At 39.0% G+C, this 21,228-nt stretch overlaps 1 protein-coding gene across 6 annotated transcripts in view; it reads left to right on the forward strand.

Moving 5' to 3' along the window:
- The window catches only part of LIN28B (lin-28 homolog B), a 90,940-nt gene that overhangs the window by 49,981 nt on the left and 19,731 nt on the right, over window positions 1-21,228 (forward strand). For all 6 annotated transcript variants that reach the window (XM_048937128.1, XM_048937126.1, XM_048937127.1 and 3 more), the window contains one exon: window positions 2,049-2,233. In XM_048937128.1, the coding sequence (XP_048793085.1) occupies window positions 2,049-2,233 (185 nt within the window). The remainder of the gene's footprint in view (window positions 1-2,048; window positions 2,234-21,228) is intronic.

Consider the following 21,228-nt stretch of genomic DNA (forward strand, 5'->3'; position numbering starts at 1 on the left):
GCATTATGAACAGTTGTTGCTGGGTAGACTTGGCTGGTCAGGTACTTGAGCTCTTTCAAGCAAAGATGCGTGTGTTCTTTGACGTGGTTTTGTTACAAAATAATTGGGAATATTTCTTTTAATTTTTCATTTAGTTTAGCAGTGCTGCAGAAATGCTGTTCTACATTATACTGTGTACGAGTGAGCTCCAGCGTATCTGAGTCATAGAGAGTGTGGTCGGAAAGGACCTCTTGAGGTAGTCTAGTCCAACTTTTTGTAGAAGGCAGGACCTTGGGTTAAGTTATTCAGTGCCCTGTAAAGCCGAGTCTTAGCTGTTTCCAGCAGGGAAACAGGGAAATGGGGAACTTGACCACTTCTCAGGCTTCCCTGTTTAATTCTTCTTGTACTGAGTGACTTATCCTTATATCAAATTAAATTTCCCTTAACACAGTTCAAGCCTGTTGCTTCTTGTCCTGTCTTCAGTTATCCTTGGGAGAAGAACACCTCTTTCTTCTTTTCTGTATGGACTCAGCTTTTGTTCTTGTGCTCTGTTAAAAGTCTGTGAAGATAACGTTGTCAGCCTACAGGGGAAAACATCTAAGCAGCTGCCAGACATAGGATTTAGATGCCAAAACAGAAGTGCATAGTGCTATTTTGTGTGTAAGAGTGTTCCAGTCACTGCACGGGCCAGGCAGTGGTGGCACAGCCATTAGAGGTGACCCATTGCCAACTGCTGTATGAAACAGCAGTTGAAAGTTTGTGGGGAATATCCTGCAGTACCTAAGCTGGCTCAAATGCCAGTGTTTGCACAACTGATTCTCCCTCTGGATGTCTACTCGAGATCCACTGAAGATATTGGTCTGTTGTCTGTTGATGTCACTGATGAAGATGCTAAAGAGTATCAGTCCTAGCACTGACCCCCTGTGGGACACCATTTATTGCTGGTCTCCATACAGACACTGAGCCATTGACCACCACTCTCTGTACTCGATCCTACAGCCAATAAATTTTGGTGGTAGGTAGGTAGTTGGACTAGATGATCTTAGAAATCTTTTCCAATCTTAATGATTATGTGTATCTATCATGTCAACACATTCTCTAGTTGGACATGAGGGCAGTGGATATGACTTAGTCAAATGTCACTTGGCTCTCTTTAACATGTAATTGAGTGGGACTGCCCCTGTGGTGAAGATTCCCTCTTTAATTGTATGACATAGCCAAGTGAGTGTTAGAGAGCTGATAAGTATCAACCAAGAAATTGCTTTCTTTGCTGTAAAGAGTTCATGAGCAGAAGAACAAAACGTGTTTTGTAACACTTATACATAAAAAACAAGAGTGCGTTTGGAAATGGACAGAGATTTTGTAAAATATTCTGTAAGCCCAATTGATCTCATTTAGTGTATATCTTCTAAAATAAATGGTTAGTACAAGCAGTGTCTATTTCCCAAAAAATAAATCGTCTAACTTAACTTGACAGTCGTTTTTATTTAAGAGTTAAATTCATCACTTTGGTCCTGGGTTACAAATTAAATATTGTATGTAATTTATAGGAATCAATATTAAAATTTTCATTACATTAAAATCAGTGGTGAGCTTCTGTTGATTTCAGTTGATCCAAGATCGTGTTGCTACTATGTAATATCAGACAACATACTAGTATTTATTTCACTTGTTCTTGTGTTAATGATTTCCTTTTCTGTGAATGAAAATACAGATCTGTACTTCCCATTTCATTTTAAAAGATTTTTCACTTACAGCTGTCCTAGAATTTTTAAGGTTGCAGCACTTCTGTGCCTTCTTAGATCAATAGTATTCAACGTAGATGAGGAAAATATTTCAATTTTGTTCATGCTGAAAAGAAAAACACACTGCTTGTTCAGTGTTGAACAGTGTTTTCAGTGTATCCAGGACTAAAATTTGTAGTATTGTCTGCTAGCTCATGCAGAGGAAGCTGTTACTCAACCTGTATATATTTTAGAATAATAGACAGAATAATTCGTCCTGTTGATTATGAATGTAAATATTGTTTTTAAGACAGTGTTAACCAAGAGTGTTTTTCCTATTTGCAGAGCAAGCTTTACATGGAAGGATTTAGAAGCCTAAAAGAAGGAGAACCAGTGGAATTTACTTATAAGAAATCTTCCAAAGGCCTTGAATCAATACGGGTAACAGGCCCTGGTGGGAGCCCCTGTTTAGGAAGTGAAAGACGACCCAAAGGGAAGACAGTACAAAAAAGAAAACCAAAGGGAGATAGGTAAATACCTTACTTTGTTATTTTACCCTTCTTTTTTTCTCTTTTTTTGCAAGTTTTTCTTGAAGTTTGATATTTTCAGCGTTTACTGATTTGTGAAAGGAAGCTGTTCTGTGTAAATGTGCTTTTATATGTAGCATAGTAACTTGATTAAGGCTATTAAGCTGTACCTGTACAACTACATAAATCACTCTCGTGATTGGTTTTTGTTGAGAGGGTTTTATTGAATTAGAATTCTGCAAAGGAATGTAATACTGCTTTGACAATACTGCAGATGGAGTGTGAAGACAGGTTGATCCGAATACAGGTGAAGTAATGTCATGTTTAGTTGAGAACTGTGCCTGCTAAAGAGACTGTGTGCAGTGACATTTTAAGTTGTGCATCAGTAGTTCTATAGAGAAGGGTTGAAACTAATATTGGTGAGGTGTGTATTACTTGGTAAATAATATTTTTACTCAGTGAAGAGGGTACCTAACATTTCAGAAAGTCAGAAAGGTTAGTGTCTGAAGTAGTATTTGTAATAATATTTTACAGGTTAATGTTTAATCTGTTTATGTTTAATCCAGAGATGCAGTTATGCAAGTGCAGCAGTCTGACTTCTACTGTTTTACTTTACTCTCTGCATCTGATGGCATGACAAAGTTCTGTAATTCTCTTCACTATGAGGCTACCTGCACTTTATTTCCTAAGGACAGCCTTTCCTCCCAAAAGCACTTGTATTTTACATGACTCTCAGTTTTACCTGAATCTTCTTTTTCCTCATGACGTTGCCAAACCCAATACGTCATTGCTGAGATTAAGGGAAAAGCATAGCTTGTGAATATACAGCCCGTTCAGAGCATCAACAGCCAAGTTTTCCCTGCAGTAAATGATTTACAGCATGACAGAGAAATGGCTCTCCTCCATTGCAAATTCTGGAACTAAGAATACCTTTTGAAAACTATGGTCACCCAGAAAGGAGGCATTGTCCAGCCTCTAGAAAATAGGGATGAAACTATTTACTGGATACAGATGAACACTGCTTGTCCTTACCCTCTGTTCAGAAGGCTTCCTCTTTCTTCTTCTTTTCCTTTTTTCTTTTTTCTTCTTTTCTTCTCATTCTCTTCTTTTTGTTCTCATTTTTTCTTGTTCTCATTTTCTTTTTTTTTTTTCTCATTCTCTTCTTTTTTTTTTTTTTTTTTCCAGTTAAGGACTGGAGTCAATATGATAGTTGTCCCTCTATCACTTCCTTTGTGAAATCTGAGGACCATGAACAAAATTTATTGTTGCTGTAACAGATCAGAGTCCATAACCACAACAAGGGTGGACTTTGTAAGCAGGATAAAGCTTCCTATTTGGTTGGTCACCGTTTCTGACCTCTCAGTGTTGTGTTGCATGCAGTGGCTGTGACAAATCTTTTTTTTTTTCTTTTTTTTTTTTTAAGGTATGCTTCCAGTATTCATAGCATTATTATCATTGTTAATGTATTGTAATGTGGCAACAAACAAAGGCTACAGTCATTGTGCTTTTCTTCTGTTTATTGAATATCTCTGCATGAAGAAAGACAATCCTTGCTTCAAAAACCTTAGTCTAAATTGACAGGTCATAAATAGACCAGGAAAATTAATATATATTTAAGGAGAGAGGGATTTGAACAAATGTAAATCTCTGTAGTGCACAGGGTAGTCAATGCAGAGGAAGTGATACTTTTAGAATGTAACTCATCCTAGGAAAGCATCTGAAATATATGGGATGAGCCTTGCCTTGTGGTTGTCATGGACTTCAGAACAAGCCTAGCTCCAACACTGTTGATATTTCTTTTGCAAGTCTCTAAAGATAAGTAAGATGAATCCTACTTTTTTCGTTTTTTCAAATCTAAAGCATAGTCAAAATTGGGCAGATATATCTTGGAAAACATTGTTGATGTTCACCATACTATAAAGAAGGAAAAATTCAGATTTACACTGAGTTAATTTGAATATGTGAACATAGGCAAAAGCCCACCTCTGCCTTCAAATTCTTACTTTCAAGTGAGTAAGACTCCAAAAAAGCCTGAACGTTGAACTTCCTGAAGTAGTACTGATGTTATCTTTTGATGATGAACAGTGTCTTTCTTGAAGGAACATGATTTTGTTTTAACAGCTAGCCAATGGACAAGTGCATCTCCAGTATGCATAGTGGAAGATTTCTTATAAGATTTCCATTCTGCTGTGAAAACTGCCTCTGTTTATGAAAGTTATTTCCATGTTCTGGTGTTTGTCTCTTTTCCATACTACCAGTATAACAGCATGAGGGGCCAGCCTCACTGCAGATTTTGAAACTTCTGTTTAAATCGATCCCATGGCTGTTAGTGATAGGGGCAGGATTCAGGGCAGAAGGAAAGAATGGCAAAGGCAAGAGCAAGCAAAACATGAAGAGGTGAAAAAAGCCGTGGTGCTGAGGTGACCAGATGTTGCTGGTTTGTAGATTTTTGTGGTATTTCCCCAATAGACTTGGTCTCTCAGTAATTTGCTGAATATTGTTGCTGTGGGGACATTGCTTTGATAATAATTCCCCCTCAACATTACTGTTGGCCACGTTAAGTTTATAACAAGGTGAAGGAAAGGTATGTATATAAAGCTCATAGTTGTACAGGCTACTTTGGCACATTTCTCAGCCAGCATGCTAATACACAGTAGTCTGGGGAAGAGAAAGTCTTTTGTAGTCTGCATGAAATGAAACTGTGGCCATAGGCAGCTGGCAGGCTTTAGGTTCCCAGACCTTACTTTAAGCTTTTGTAATATCTATGTGTGTTACGTGCTGGTTTTTTGTTTGTTTGTTTGTTTGTTTGTTTCAAAATATTAAGAGTAATTTGGAATAGAGCGGAGGCATCTGAATGATGCTCTGCTGGGATTTAAGTCTTACAGATGCATAAATGTGAAGGGGCAGCTCTTGGCATTTGACTACCTAAGACACCCAGGGATTGAACAGGCTGCACAACAGGATGCAGTTCCTTTCCTAGGAGCCCTTATCATTTACTGACCACATGTTTTGCTTGGCATTGGTAGTGATGTGAGTCAGAAGTACGTTGTGCTGCTCTCTAAGAATGACCACCAGGAGCTGATGCAAAAAAGATAAATCACTCTGAATTCTTGTCTTAATCATCTGCTCCATAACTTGTAGACAAGTCCATGAAATCTTGATTCAGAGCAGAATAAATAAAATTGGAACTTAGCCAGCCATTGTAAGAGAATGTTTGGAATAGGGGAAAAAGAATTTTGTTTTGTTTTGTTTCTTTTTCCCCAAAACACTTCAGTGTTTGTAATTAACCTAGAACAAAACTGTGTGAAGAACCATTTTATCACTCTGAATTTTATTTGTCTTTCCTTCTTTTTTGTTTTTTTCCCACATGTATACCTGGAAAAATATTCTTTAGTATGTAAATATTTAAATAAATGTTACTTCTAGGTCTTTGTCACAGTATTAACAGTGAACGTGAGTGATGATCTCAGGACTAGAAGCTAGGGCTATCTTTGAGACCTGAAAATATTATCCAGTGTCTATAAATATTTCTGATTCAAACTCAAAGTTTGATATTTTTTCAGCAGAGTGTTTGAGTTCTACCTGATTGGATTGGCACTTAATTCAAGTGGAACATTTTGGAGGGGGAGAGGGACAAATATTTTTTTTTTCTCTTGTTTGGTTTTGAAGTATTTACACCAAAATAGAAACAGTGACTGAAGAGGGAAAGGACAAGAAATAATTAAGGGTATAGCTCCATCTCCTAATTCCAGTTTATAAAATTTCAGTCCTGTGCTGTCCTCCACTAACACAACACTTGTAGCTGAGTTGCATCCTTCCAGCTCTAATGAACTGCATCAGTAAGTGGTTTGGATTTAAACCTGTAGCAAATGGGGTGTTCTGAGATTTTGATTTTGATGTGAAACATTCCACCGACTTGCTTTTACAGAACAAACCTGCAAGTGGTGCATGAAGAAGGGAGCTGAAGTCTGCTAGAAAATTAAATATTGCCACTGAAAGGACTGTACATGCTGAATTTTGTTCTAGGCATGTGGCTGGTGAGATAGCCATGTATTTGTAACTCAGTGGGTTAAATTGTAAGGAACACTGCAGCACGGATGTAGTGCTTCCAAAACCTTTTCCAATGTAGACAACTGCTAATGAGAGACAACTAAAAAAGAAGTGTTTTTTGTGCTAAGATGTATTAAGTGATATTTCTTAGTAATTCTCAGATATGACAGAAAGCATAATTTCCAAATATTTCTAAATTGCCAGCTGAAATACAGCCATTTGAGGCAGAGGGCTGTATCAAATAATAAATACTTCCCTGATGAACTGTCACTGAAATTAGTTTGTGTCTGAGTCAGAAAATGAAGTCTGAAGGCATTCTGCAGATGATCCAAAGTTAGGTTATAAGAAAATTGCAAGTCTTTTTCACATACTGCATCTTTAAGAGCTTATGTTCTTCACAAGCAGCTCTTAGAGGTGATGGCACTGTGGTGTACTGTTGAGAGCGTCTGGGCTGAAGTTAGAACTAGGAGAGCTGGTGTAGGAAACAAAAGTTATGAGATACAGTCATTTCAAATTTCAGATTATATCAAATTCCATCTTCACTGGCTAAGTCATCCTCAAGTGTCTAATTCTTCTAGAAAAGCTTTCGATGGCTCAAGCTGAACTGGTTTTTGTGATGGATATTAAATAATCTGGTTGGTACAAGCTGTGAAGGAGAACATGGACCTAGTAGGAAATGGAAGAAGACCATAAAAGCCATACTTACAAAATGGTGGGGACAAGGAGGCTGGGGAGAGCCCTTCAGAAAGGGGTAATTCCACTCCTGCTTGTCTTACCTCTCTGCCAGCCCCAGAATGCAGCTGTCCCCTGGGGACCCACTTCAGGCCTGCCATAGCATCAAAGGGCATCAGGAAGTGAGAGAGAGCAGCTGCACGGAGGATGGATGAAAACCTCAGAGCTTTTCCCTTCGACACAAAATGGTGTCAGAATCTAACTGTCAAAAGGGCTGAACTTTACTGCTCCTCTCCTAGGTAGACAGTGTGTATATTTCTTCCCTTTTCTAAAGGGGAAGCTAGCAGAGAAGTCATGCAGTTTTGTGCACATTTCTTAAAAATGCAGCCTTAGCAAAAGGACGTTACCTGAGGATGGCATGTCAGAGTTTAAAATGTGAATATCTCCTTTTCCCTGGCTGTCTTTCAATTAGTTTTAGATAGTAAGAATTTGTTTCTTTCCAGTTTTCATTCTTCTTTTTGCTGTTTTTCAAGTGTAGTGTGTTTTGTTCGCTGTTTGCTTTTTCTGAGCATCCCAGGGATTACACCGCATGTGGGGATTGTGCAGACCACCACGGCTTTGGTTCTTTTTCATAAAAACTCTCATGAGATGAGGTCCCTGTGGCTTAGCACACAGTTTCCAACAGAAGCAAGTACCTAAAAAGAGACTGTAGGAAATAAGAAGGTTTTGCTTTCCATCTCTTGCATTTAGGGATCTTTTCAATGCCATCACCTAATCTGCACAGGAAGGATAGATGGTGCTTCAAGTGCCTGAGAAGAGCTGGACACAATTTATTTCTTTAAGCAAAATTTGAAATTATTTGTACAGAAACTTATATAGTTAAGAATTCACACTTCCTTAGATAATAGGTGATAAACCAAACTCAGATATCCTTTCTTAAATGATCTTATTTTCATTCTTTCTAGCTATGCCATAATAAGCTGCCAAAGTAATACAAAGTACAGGAGTAATTCAGCAGCACAATGCTGCTTTAAATGAAACAAACCAAAAACATTAAAAAAAACAAAACAGAACAAAACCTGAGAACTTTGCACTACTGCACATACTTCCAAACACTTCAATCTTTGCTGGACAGTAATCACTAGGGAAAAACGTACTTGGGTATTCTGTACTTTCTTCTGTGTGCAGGCTAACCACTTTTTGGAAGGTGTAACAACAGTCCTGGTTTTTCTTACAGGAGTGGGGTAAAACCAGAGGGCTTAATTAAGAGAGTTAAAAATAGGAAACTTAAAAATAGCTGTCACTTGATGTTTTGGAATGGAGGCTTGAAAGCTGGCTTGGAGATGTATCTCCAGGGCAGGGGGTTAATCTTCCCTCGTCTTTGTGCAGAGCCATCCAAGTCTAAGTTACAAGCCTCTGAGAAGTGTTACTGCATATATTCATTAGACAGCCCTTGTTAAAATCTCTAAATCATCCATCTGTGTTTAAGTGAGCTGAGCAGCCACAGACTGGCTGCATACCAAATACACAGGCATGCTTCCAGGACTCAGCATGTCCAATGTGATGAGAATGGAATCATATATCCAAAACTGGGTATTTTCTTCAGCAAAAGATGAAAGGAAGGTGGCTTAAGATCATAAATACAAAACAACTGCCACTAACCAGAGTGTATAGCAGCCAGCATCTGTGGACAGTACATTGTTTGGCATGATTTTATCTTCAGACTGGGGTGTTATATGTGAACTTCAGTCTTCTGGAAGTGCTAGCTGCAGGAGCTATGGAAGAACAAGTACCCAGAGCGAGAGCACAAGCTGGAAACCCTTACCTTCCAGAAGAAAACAAGCTTTGGCTCGCCTGGCTTCTACCCCTAGGTCTAGCATGCAACAGTGGGAGTTGCTTCCTCAAAAGATGATGACTTTCTCTTCCTGCCTACTTCCGTTTCTCAAGCAGTTGCAAGCCAGGATGCAGAGCCAAAAGATCAATTATTGAAATGCTGGGCCAGGCAGAGGAATGTTACAGTTGTGCAGAATAATATATGCGTTATTAGAATAAACGTTTGTGTTTTTCAGAAGACTCTTAGGAAATCACATTCCAAATTTCAGTTTTAGAGAACATTATTTAATTTACAAAGCCAAGTGCCCACGAGATACAGGCTACAAAGCTTGATTTGGTCCCTAACAAGCTGCAGTGCCTCCAGACGAAGATCAGTTAGTAATTTTGGGGTACCCAGGCACATTGCTGTAGTGGCAATGCAGGCATTTCCTCATTCATTGAAAAGGCTGCTTTTTGTTTCACATGTTTTTAACTATCAAATTCACCAGAAGGCAGCTTGAAAGTAAGGGCTGTGTTTTTTAGATCCCGTGCTACTCGTAAACTCCCATGGCCATGCTGTGCTTCAGCCTAATTGCTCAGGTGAAGGCAGGAATTGGGCTTTGCAGTTAGGCACAGGAATCAACAAAACACAGTAAAATCCATACTTCCTTTCAATCATACGTACCTTCTGGTCGGGCTACTCATGTGTTTCAAGTGAATGCACATTTCTGTGCTGAGGAAAGAGCTGGAAACCTGATGGCAGGTTTGACTGATTTTCACCAAGTGGTGTCTAAGGCTGATTTTCTTCATTAGGAGCTTGCAGTACGAACGGAGTAGAGACTGAATAAAGTTGTCTGTGGTATCTGCTTGTATGTGTTCACAGTTGAGAAGAAATAGGCCTCAAATTTTCTATAATGTTTGTAATAAATACAAATTTGTTGTTAAAGTAAGTAGATAAAATTCTGAGGAAGTACAAGGAACAGATGAAGTGAGTAGGCTGGTGTCAATTTTATACAGCCTCATGTAGCGTAAAGCTATCCCTGCACAGCAGATGGGTTGCTTAAGTATATACGCTGTTTTCAGAATGCAGAATATTTTTCTTTAATTGGATGTCTTCTTGAGCCTTGTGTTTTCAGAGTATCTTGCCACCTTTCATCAAGTGATGAGCTGTCTCCCATTTACAGTAAAACAACAGCATATATTTAAGCCTGTGCTATGGTGTTCTCTTACATCTGATGATCAAACTGGAATCTTCCCTTTGGGTCTGGAGGAGCAAATTGCTACAGAGTATCATGGACATCTAAACTTTTTCAATATGCTGTGCTGCAAAAAAGCTGCTTAGAGAATGAAGCTCTGGAGCTGCAACCTATAGAAGAAAGAGAACCTTTTCAGCTGCCCCAGTTTAATTTGCTGCTGTTACAATCAGCTGCTGGGATCCTATTGCAGTTGGAGGAGCTTATGATCATATTCCATAGCCTGTTCACCTTTTAGGAGCTTAATTCTTCCCGTAGCACTTGCTTGTTTTTGTTAGTTGGACAGGCATGTGCTTTACTTTTGAGGAGATTTTGAGACAGAATAAGTTAATTTATATAACTAATGGCAGAAACAAATGTTTTTGTTTTACATTCTGTGTCTGTTTTGAACAACTTCAAAACTTTGAATAACTTAAAAAAGAAAATCAAAGCAGTACTGTTTCTTTCAATAAGACAGGATCTCTTCATTGGAAAACACTTCTTATGATCATCTCATGAGAGCTCATTTTGCACAGATGCATAATATTGTTAATTCAGAAGAAAAGAAATGAGAACTTTACAAAACATACCAACTGCTTTTCTAGTCCTGTAGTAATGATTCACTCAAGGAATTTGGAAGCAAGAAAGAATTGAAGGGTTGCACATTTGGGAATTTTGCATAAATTGAGAGATTATTATATGGAATAGATGTTAGCTTCAGTAAATACAAAGCATCATTTCAATTTCTAGAAATCTTGCTAATATAACTGGTGTTTTCTTCATTAATTCAAATTTCTTGCTGTTGTATTTCCTTACTACTAAATTAATATACTTCTTTCAAGTAGAAAGAAATAATAAAAAATGTGTATGCATTTTCAGGGGCCAATTCAGTAAGTTCTTCAACCTGTGCTTTGAAAGGAATAAGGAAGAGGATAATATTTTAAAAGGTTTCCCTGGCTGTAGAAATTTCTTTCCAATTTGATGTTGACCTGACCTACTGATTGTGCTGCTTTTTTTCCTCATGTGTTGCTCTATATAACTATTGGCCAACTGAGAACAGAACTGCTTGCAGCAGGGCAAACAGTCCTTCAAAAAAGATGCATACAATCTGCTGTATTGCACTGGTAAAAATGAAGCCCCAAATCCATTTTATTTCAGAAAAAGTTGCATTTCCTTGCTTCTTTTGGTGTGTTGGACTCCCAGCATCATGTAGGAAAGGTACTGAAGGCACGTAATCAATATATAAACCAAAAGGACGATTGTAGTAGTGATTTCAGACGATGGAGAAAGAAGTGCCATCTTAAGTAAACTGCCAGGGAATTGAAAGCTGGACAAACCTAACTATAGCCTAGCTGCTAAGTGAGGTATTCCCAAAACATTGCCTTTGATTTACTTCTGTTGGCAAATCTGAATCTCTTCCAAAGGAATAAAAGTTCTGGAGCCCTTTAATACAGTAATACAGTAATATAATTCCAAATTGCAGCAGCTGTTTCTTTTATTAGCTGTGGCTTCATGTTTCTGTCCTTGACACTTAAAGATCAAACCTGCTTAAATATGAATCATTTATAAATGTGCATTTACTTCAATATCTTATTTTGTCAAGAAGCTCAGCAGTTCATTATGTAAGAGGAATGTGTCACAGAGGTAGTCATCTCTGTAGTGGTGCAGTCACATTGCAGTTATTGCTCTGTGAGTCCCTCACCTCTGTGAGTGTGCCTACAGTGTGCTGGAGTTCTTCTCAAACAGGCAATAAGACATATGCTACGTCCTGAAAAAAGCACATGGTTTTAAGGGCGTGTTTACATGAGGAAAGGTAGTTTTATTTAGGCAAAAAGAATGAGGTCCTCTATCCAGAAGCAGCAGAACAGAATGGGAATTTGCAGTTACTTCTTCTGATTATATGGAGCTTGTCAGAGAAGAACCAGTGGAGCTCAGAAGGGTCCTTCAAGCTGGCTGACTTGGACAAGATGATACTGCAAGGTCAATGAATAGGGAAGAGATTAGGAAAGAATAGGGACATGCAAACAAAGATGGACTTGAGGTAGATCAAGGATGAGAGGGAAGAGAAGAGTTTGAAGAGGAGAAAACTAACTCGGACTCTTGGCTGAGGGGGGCATAACATTGAAGACTGTGTCATATGAGAAGCATAGATTTCCAAGTTGTCGTCCAAAAAGTTGATAGGGAGATCTTCAAGGAGTGCAAAGAGATCAGAACTGAATCGGTTTCCTCCCTTTTAAAAGACTGCCATACTAAGTTAACAGCTGATGTGTGAGGAGCTGACGCTGAGGTGGGAACAAAGCACCTGTTTTACAGTCCTGTGGAGGCTCAGGTGATTCCAGCATATCTCTTCTTGCTGATCTGAAATGAAACTGGCCAGCCCTCTTTTGATGCAGCCCTGGATATAGTTTGCCTTCAGGGCTGCTAGTGCTTGCTGTTGGCTTGTGTCAACTTTTCATCCACCAAAAACCCCATGTCCTTCTCCACAGAGCTGCTTTCAGTGAGTTTTCCCAGTCTGAATTCAAATCAGAACTGTGACCAAGGTGCAGCACCTTGTATCTGGCCTTGTTAAACCTCATTAGGGTCACACGGGGCCACTTTTCAAGCCTACCCAGGTCCTTCTGGATGGTGTCCCTTCCTTCTGTAGTATCATCTGCATCACTCAGCTTGATGTCATCTGCAAACTTGCTAAAAGTGCACTCCCACTCTCTAGGTTGTTATAGACCAGCATATATAGAGTACCGGTTCCAAGACAGACCCCTGAAGGAGATTTCTTCCATTGCTGTTAATAATTCTTGTTTTCTAGTCCTTTCACTGGCTTTGTTGCTGTTCTCTGCATGTGCTTGAGCAACTCAATATCCTTGTCACAGTGGAGGACCTGAAACTGTACCATGCATTTGAGGTGCAGTATATGCTTTCAAGGGGCAGTCGCTAGTCCTGCTGACGACGTGATTTCAGCATGCTGCTGGCCTTCTTGGCCATCTGGGCACACTGCTTGCGTTCAGCCCACTGTTGGCCAGCACCCCCAGATCCTTCTCTTCTGAGCAGCTTTCCAGCAGACTTTTCACTCTTCCCTGAGCTTGTGTTGCTGAATCAGGATGTTATGACCCAAATTCAGGACCTGGCACTCAGTGTTGTTGAATGTCATGTCATTAGACTGAAAAAAATATTAATACAAAAATACAAAATGCTTTTGTATTGTGGTCAAGATCTAGGTGAATTTTCATGTGAGTCTAGGCACTGTATAAACTAATAGACTGAAGAAGTAGTATTAAACTATGATGTTTGCTTACAAGCAGTGAGAAAAGACCATGCAGGACACCTAGCACTCTGTCCTATAGTTCAGCCAGTGAATGCAGTATAAATTATTTCTTGCTCTTCAAATGCTGAATCTGTGGGTAAAGAGTAGAAATTAGCCTATCTACTAGGTTACTGCTTGCTTCTGTTTGATATCTTACTGAAACACTGTAGAAAAAGGGTGAAGGGACTGATTTCACATACGTGTATAAGAACAAAGGTGGCTATAGCAGAGCTGGAGAAATAGCAAGCCAAGGCTGGCAATATTGATGAAGTAGATGGAGCTGGATTTGCTCAGTAACAGACCAGGGGAATGGTTAAGGAGGAAGGAGTTGTGAAGGGTCTCTGTGAAATATGGGAATGAGCTAAACAATTTCTTGTCTTTGATCTCCATTCATTTATAATCTTACAGGTTTTGAGTCTCCTGGCACTATATCTTTTACAATGAATAGTTGAAAGTAAAATAAAAATCATGTAAATGGCAGCAGTCTGGTCCTGAATGGCTTTCTTTAGCCTACAAGTTTCTTGGAGTTTTACTCTTCTAGCCATTGGACAGCTTAAATGCTAGACATTTAATTTACTTCAGACGGCTCTGAAAACAATAGCAAACCACAGACTGCTCTTATTTCTTTGTCTGCAATTAATGTTGCAACAGCCTTTACATCAAAGTTTAACCAGAACGCTTTGATTTCTCAATGATAAATGGATATCTTCTGACCAATATAGAAAATTGAAATAGCTGAACAGTTCAAATTCAGCTTCAGATTTGCTAGTGTTGAAAATTGATGCCTCTACCTTTTTGTTGGGCTAAACTAATAACACAAAACAAAGAGAATAGCGTGTGTGTCAGTGTGTCTGTGCAATGAGATTAGTTGTTCCAGAAAATTAGGCGGTTTTGTTTCTTCTGTTAATAGAAGGCAATCATCGGTAGTTGGCAATAGGATTAGAAATTGTGACTATCTCATATACAAAGAAAAGTCTTATTTATTTACTCTTTGAAAGGTTTATTCACGTTATTTTTCCCTGAGTTATGCATAACAAAAAAACTTCTTTCTAAGGAGTATTTCAACAATCTTTGATTTCTTATTGATTGGGTTAATCTTTCCAAGTTTTGGACTTTGATATATGTTGGGGGAATCATGGTTATCAACTCACATAACTGCTACTGGCAATATGTGCCTGCCTCTTCTCTTAATAATTACTTAAAATGTGCCAAGCACTTGAATTTTTGTAAGTAAAGGAGGAATCCACAAAATGTTTTAATTTACTTTTAATTAAAGAGAGCTGTGGAATTTTATTAAATATGAGAATATTAATCATTTCAGTTCTAGAATTTTTGTCATGTGCACATTGTGTAAACTACAGTTTTGCTTTGAGCTCAGAAATGAATTGTTCTTGCTTTCATATTTCTAACTCACTGGAACCTCACAAAGTTATTGTTTTCCCTTACCATCTCTGCATTTCATTTATGCTTAGAAAAGAAATGTCTTGCATGTTTGTTTCTTTGGGGTTGTTTTTTTTTTTGTTTTTTTTTTAATGAGAGCTGTACTCCCATTGTCCAAACAAGCAGCAAGGAATCTGTTGTATAGCTGATTATAGCAAGAAAATGAGGGAGCAGTCTCACCGATAATCAGTACATTTGTATTAAGTGGTGCTGTTTAATTTTCTCAGTTAGTTATGCTTTACCTTCATTCCTAAAAGAAAACAAATCATGTTTAAAAATGCCTGTTGTAGAAAAATATTACTTTAGGATATAAAGATTATAGATATTTAAAACATACGTTGTACATTTCCGTAGATTAAAGATGCAGGCTCTCAATTCTCTCCTGTCTAGAGCTTTTCATTTTTATCTTTGAAGTTTGGTTGTTATCCTGTGTTGGTGCCATTGTTTTTATTTTAGTATCCTACAGAAATGAATTTATAGTGTATAGTCTTTTATTTTTTCTTTATTAAGAATAGTTGTGAATGTAACATATCAACAAGTTTATTTTTATATGGTTTGTGGAGCTGGATTTTGGAATTTGCTTTTTTAGTGGTTCTTTTGTGGAAGAGGAATCTTTCAGGCATGAATTGATAGTCCAGATCTTTTGAGGTCTGTCTGTGCTAACCTATGACCTCCGTTCTTACAAGGTCAACATCTGAGGGCAGGAGATTAAGGCAGTTAAAAGATTGGAATGGGAACTGGAATGGAAAAATTAGCCAGCACATTTTGGGTGGAAAACATCAAAGTCATCAAACAATTTGCTTATTTTAAACTCAGTTTAAGGGTAACAAGCTAATTGTACCATGTTTGTTGATGCAAGCAATTTATATTATTTGAGGAGATTAACTGAAGAATTTTTTTATTGGAGAAATGTAACGTCTGCTCAGTATAAACGTGCTAAGTATTTTGTATAGTAAATGCCTTTGACTAACATTTTTTGGTTTAATCATTCGAGATCTGATCCTACAGTCCTTGTACTTAATTAGCTGTATTTCTTACAAGCTGCAGTATAAGTGTTGGAAATCTGAATCTTATTTGCGATCTGCTGAAGGCCCCTCATGGCTATTGCAGAATACAGGTGCTGTCTGTACATGAGAAAAAGTTATGACTCTGGTGCTTAAAAACATTTGCTATCGTCTCTTTTTGTTCTAGCTTTTCAAATGTGAATTCCTTTCCAATGCAAACTTGTCACCAAGGAATGTTCTTTCATAGATTATAAATGGATTTAAGGAAAATGGTCTGTTTGTTCTTGCCTGTCATAGTTCAAAATTCATTAGTTTGTTTTAAAAGAATGAGGACTTAATCTTTCATTTGTACAATCAGTTTCAAAGATGATACTATCTAGAGAAAGACAACTTTCCATGTCTAAAAATTAGGTGAGTTCAGGCATATATGTATATATATACATACACACAACCATTTTTTCTCTTGCTTGTTTGAAGTGCATATAAAAGGGGTTTCAGTGTCACATGCATAGAAGGACTACGTGTTTTGTTCTGCAGTCCCACCTAGCAGAGAAAAATAGTTACGGATCTCAGAGCTCATGTTCTGACCGATAGATTCGTTGTGGATTCTGGTGCTACCCCTATAGCTATATCTGCTTATTAAATGAAAGCGCTATAAAATACAGCTAAACTAAGGAGATAGCCGCAATCTGCAACTCAGACTTTAATCTTCACATATCATTGTCCTTTTAATAGTAGGGCATACGTGAGATTTAAGCACCTTCTCAAGCTTATAACTTTCCAAACAGTTCATGTGAAGGCCAAAACCGTCCTTTTGCATTTTTTAGCTCTGACTTGCACCTGAGGGAAATGGAGAAAAAATGGTCACCCTAATTTTTTCTGTCTTTTACGGAGGAAGATCAGGGAAAGCAAGAGAAACTGCAGTGGGCTGCAGCAGGCCTCAGACTGTCCCCACAGACGCAGTACCCTTTGGCTTCCTTCCTGCCATCTCACTGGGCTGCTGGAGAAGCTGCACCAGATGCGAAGGCTACCACAGCCTGGGGGAGCTGCAGGCGTGGGGGAACAGGGAGCGTTTGGTGGGGCAGGAGCAATCCTAAGGGCTGCTTAATCTCACAGCCTGCTCCCTGTTCAAATTCTAAGGGTAAAATGAGGTTGCTTCTTATCAGCCATTTTGTGACGCTTGCCAGCCCTCCCTGTGGTTAAATAAGTAGGCAGGATGGGCAGGTGCTGAACTAATGCTGTTGTAGAGAATGGCTTCGGTTACTTGCTTATGAGAAGCTGTAATAAGTGCAGTGAAATATACGTTTTTTTAAAATCTGGAAGACCTATTTTTCAGGTTTTTTGTTGGAAGCGTGTATCCCCTAGTAGCAATTCAAACATCCTGGCTATAAGCCTGCTTTTCTTAGTTTTCTTTTGGACACCCTTAAGAAATAATTTATAGATGACTAAGATTCCTGTAAATGGAGAGTGAGGTGCAGGTTTTGCATCCCTTAATTTCTAACTCGGAGTACTAAGAGCTGCCTCCAAGTTTGTTAGGCAGTAGCTTGCAGGACAGAGTAGATTGCTGAGTTAGAGGGAAGGGGAATTCAAAACAATTTTTGCATGACTCAGAAATTGTATTTGACTTTTTATGATGAAACCTTGCTTCATTTTTGCTTTTTCTGTGTGAAAAACAGGTAGACAATATTTCTCAGTTTCCTTGCACATTCCTTTCACAACAAAAATTTGCTGCTTAGCTAGAGAAAACTCGTCAGAATTGCTGCAGATAGCATTTTGAGGCTTATGTGTTTGTGAGGGTTGAAATTTCTGCCAGTGCAGCTGCTCTGATAGATTTCTGCCTGCAGACTCCCTGTGCTCTTGGAATCAGCGTCTCCAAATGGACTCTAATTTGCCTCAGCTGAGTCATTTCCTTGCCACGAACTGCCATGAAGAGACAATTTCTTCTGCTTTGCTTTCTAGGGTTTAGCCTGCACTGCCCCCATTCTTTTCAGAATAAGAACCGATCAGAAAATACCTTCTGTAATAATGCATTCAAGTTCAGAGGGTTTCAGAAATACAATTTATTGGTGGTCTTCTTAGTTGAAGTGGCTGTTGGTTTTTGTGTTTTGTGTTTTTGTGTTTTGTGTTTCTCCTCTCTTGGTAGCCGCTAATTTGAATGAAAAGCCAACAAAGAATCACGTTGCTTTTCTTTGTAAGAGTTAGTTGCAATTGTCCTCCAACTGCCAGGTGAACTGAATGTCTGAGATAGTTCAGTATGGTGATGGCCATCCATAAAATCTTCACAAGTACATCTTAGCATATACAACCTGTCACTCTTTTTTATTTAGTGACCCCCACTTCTTGCTTAATTCTTGTGTAAAATATTTACACAATATGAATTAATATGAATTAATCAAGTTCGAAAGCTTTTGAATTTGTCAGAATAATAATAGCCCTTGGTGTAAAGTGTAGATGCATTTTATAGAAGGCTGACTTCAATTACGAAAAAATTGTAAAAAGCTTTTGTACATTTATATTGTATGTGTATATTGCACACTCTTGTTATTGTATGTGCATATATTAGACTTATAAAAGGTTGCTCATGCTGAAAGATGACTTAATCAGATCAATTCAGAATGAGATATACACATTGATGATGTCATCAGTTCAAAAAAGTAGTTTTTATAGATGCAAGGTAAAGCTGACACAAACAGATCAATGTTTTTTTTTTTCCTTTCTACTCCAAACTTTCACCAAGTGAACTAGTAGTTGTGTAATAAAGTGATACTGTGGAATTCATGGCGAGTCCCAGCTTTGTAACCTGGCTGCTTTACTGCAGTCATTGGTAGCCAGGATCGTTCATGGCTAGCTGCAAAAGGTGCTGTGTGTGTTGCATTATCAGAACTTGTTCTAACCAGCCAGCAGTCCTTAATCTGTGTCACACTGTGTGCTCTGTTCTCCCAGTTCTCTCTGTTGGTGCATGTCAGAGTGCTTAATTGTACATAACTTGTGTACTGCAGGATATGGTGTTAGGCAGAGTGCTGCTGTACCAGCACATTGGTTTTACCTTACTCTCTTAGACCAGGCAACAGCAAAAGCAGCAATGTAATGACATTGCATTTTGCCTGTGTAAGGTCAGTTGAGAGTTTCCACAAACCTGCAAACGTTTTGTGAACTCCAGATTATAGTTTATACTGTATGTGAAAAAGTCTATGAAATACAAAGTGCTATTAGTCTGGGAATTACTCATGATGCTGTATACACAGTAATCACTGTAGTGGAAACATCCATCTGCTATAATGAGATGTGTTGGGAAGGGGATACTGCCATGTTTCCTTTCAGTGGTAGCAGGTGGTAAATTTGCTTAAGCTTGCATATTTTGTTACCCTGTAGAGGACTGCAGTTTGTGGCATATAAATCCATTTTCAATTAACTTGGAATTGTTTTTTTTCTTTTTTAAAACAGATTCTCACTTAGTTAAAAAAAAAGATTCCACAAGGACTGGTTTATGTATAAAGACTTAAATCTGTTTCCAAAAAAAAAAAAAAAAAAAACAAACAAAAACACAACACTTTTACTAAAGAATAGCTCAGATTTGTTTACAAAATGCTTGTTTCCTTGAAGAATCTAGCTGTGACCTCTGCAATGGGTCGTGTACATCAGTAATGTAAAAACTAAATGTGGTGTTGAGGAGCAGAATCAGGATGGAAGTGATGGTGTTAAGAACTAGAAATGAGGTAAATGAGGTCACAGGATAAGACATCTGTGGGGTTGTGGCTGACAGGATTGAAGAATAGGGGTGAGCAGTGCTCAGCTCTTCATGGCAGGTAGTGGAGGCAAGGCTGGCATGCAGGGAGCAAGGGTCTGGTTCTCCTGGATGCGTATGGAATGTTGGAAGACAGAGGCTGCATGGTGTGTGTGCTGCTTCTGTGTGGGATGTGGGTGTCTCCAAGGACAGCTCTACGACTTTCCTTTCATGGCCTTCCAGACAGGTTGTTCTGGTGCTGCTGCCAAATACACATGAGGGCTGAAACTGCTGGCATGACCCGGCAGCGTGACTGGGAGGACTCTCCTGAGGATGCTGTAATATATACAGCCCTGGAGACCTGTTGGCAGAGTCTGCCAGTAATTTAATTTTGCCTGTGCTGCAGGCTCTGTCTGCGGTGGAGGAGAGCCTCTGTGAAAGAGCTGCAGGCCTGCAGCCTGTCCAGGTAGACATTCCCCTGCAGCTAGATGGCTGTGTGCCCCTCAGAAGACGGGCAAGCTGTGGAGGTAGCCCTGGCCCTAACTTCAGGCCATGCCCTTTCTCAGGTATGAATCAGACTTCTTCAGAATTGGACAGTAACTTTTTTGTCAGTAACTTCATACATGATGGAGCTCTTAAGTGTGCATTAAAAGTGTACATTTCGGTTATTGTCAGTGGAACCATTGAGCATCCTAAGATTACTTTTTCCTTTGTGTATGCTTGTAAATTATTTATGCTTAATTATCAAAATTATAACCACTGCAGCAGCCTTTGTCAATTATTACACAGCCGTATCTTGGGATTCTTTCTCTTCACGTGCTTAGATCCTCTGGAAATACAAAGTTTATTTTAAATAAAGTTGAACCCAGGCTTGCCAAAGCTATCTCCAGTGATTTCCCCCAAACTCATCAGTTGTTGCTGCTTATTTGTCCCCACTGTGCAGCATATGCTGAAGAAATACTGGTCTCCCAAATCACAGGGGGTAGAGAAGAGATGACACCTTGCAATAGCAGCTCAGCACCTGATTCATCTGTCTGCAGGCCTGTGAACAGCTCGGCATGAAACATGTAGTACTCCTCGCTTTAAGTCTTCCCTGCAGCACAGAAGTGGCCGTTCTCAGGTATCCTGGTGATGGATTGCATTGGGAGCACAAAACCCAAAGACAGCTAGGTTTGGCCCAGCAAAAATGCTGGAGGTGCTAACAGGCACTGGGTGCTATTCTGGACAAGGCTTGTGCTATTCAAGCTGTACGACCATCAGCAAAAAGTGTGTATAAGATCCAATTGTGCATCAATTCACTGCAGGAACAATGTGCTGTGTTGTTAGAAGAGCTGCACCTTTTGTTTTTCCTGATCAGAGAAAGAAAACAGAGTGGGAAACACAAATCCTACCTATTTTAGATGCTTTAATGCCACCTGACCGTTAACTCATCCATTAAACTGTAGTGTGAGGTGGGGAGGTTAGGAGAAGTGAAGCTTTCCTAAGCACACTGTTTATTTAAGATTGAAAGGGAAGTTTGCAGCTGACCAGGAGTGCTTCAGACATCCCATCTGCCTAGATGAGTGCCTTTCAGTACTGCAGTGACCAGGTTTAATTCATTGCTAACTTATAGTTTGGAGGTTGCGTATGAACAAGCAGTACATGTGTGATGGTTCTCAGCTCCCTTCCTTCCTTTAGCAGTCGCTCCTCAAAACTTGCAAAATCTGAGCAGCAGGCTTTTAGGAGTGCACTGTATCATGCTATCACAGCTCTTCCTTCCCTACCGG

The sequence above is a fragment of the Lagopus muta genome, chromosome 2 (genome assembly GCF_023343835.1).
Source record: "Lagopus muta isolate bLagMut1 chromosome 2, bLagMut1 primary, whole genome shotgun sequence".
Lineage (NCBI taxonomy): Eukaryota > Metazoa > Chordata > Aves > Galliformes > Phasianidae > Lagopus > Lagopus muta.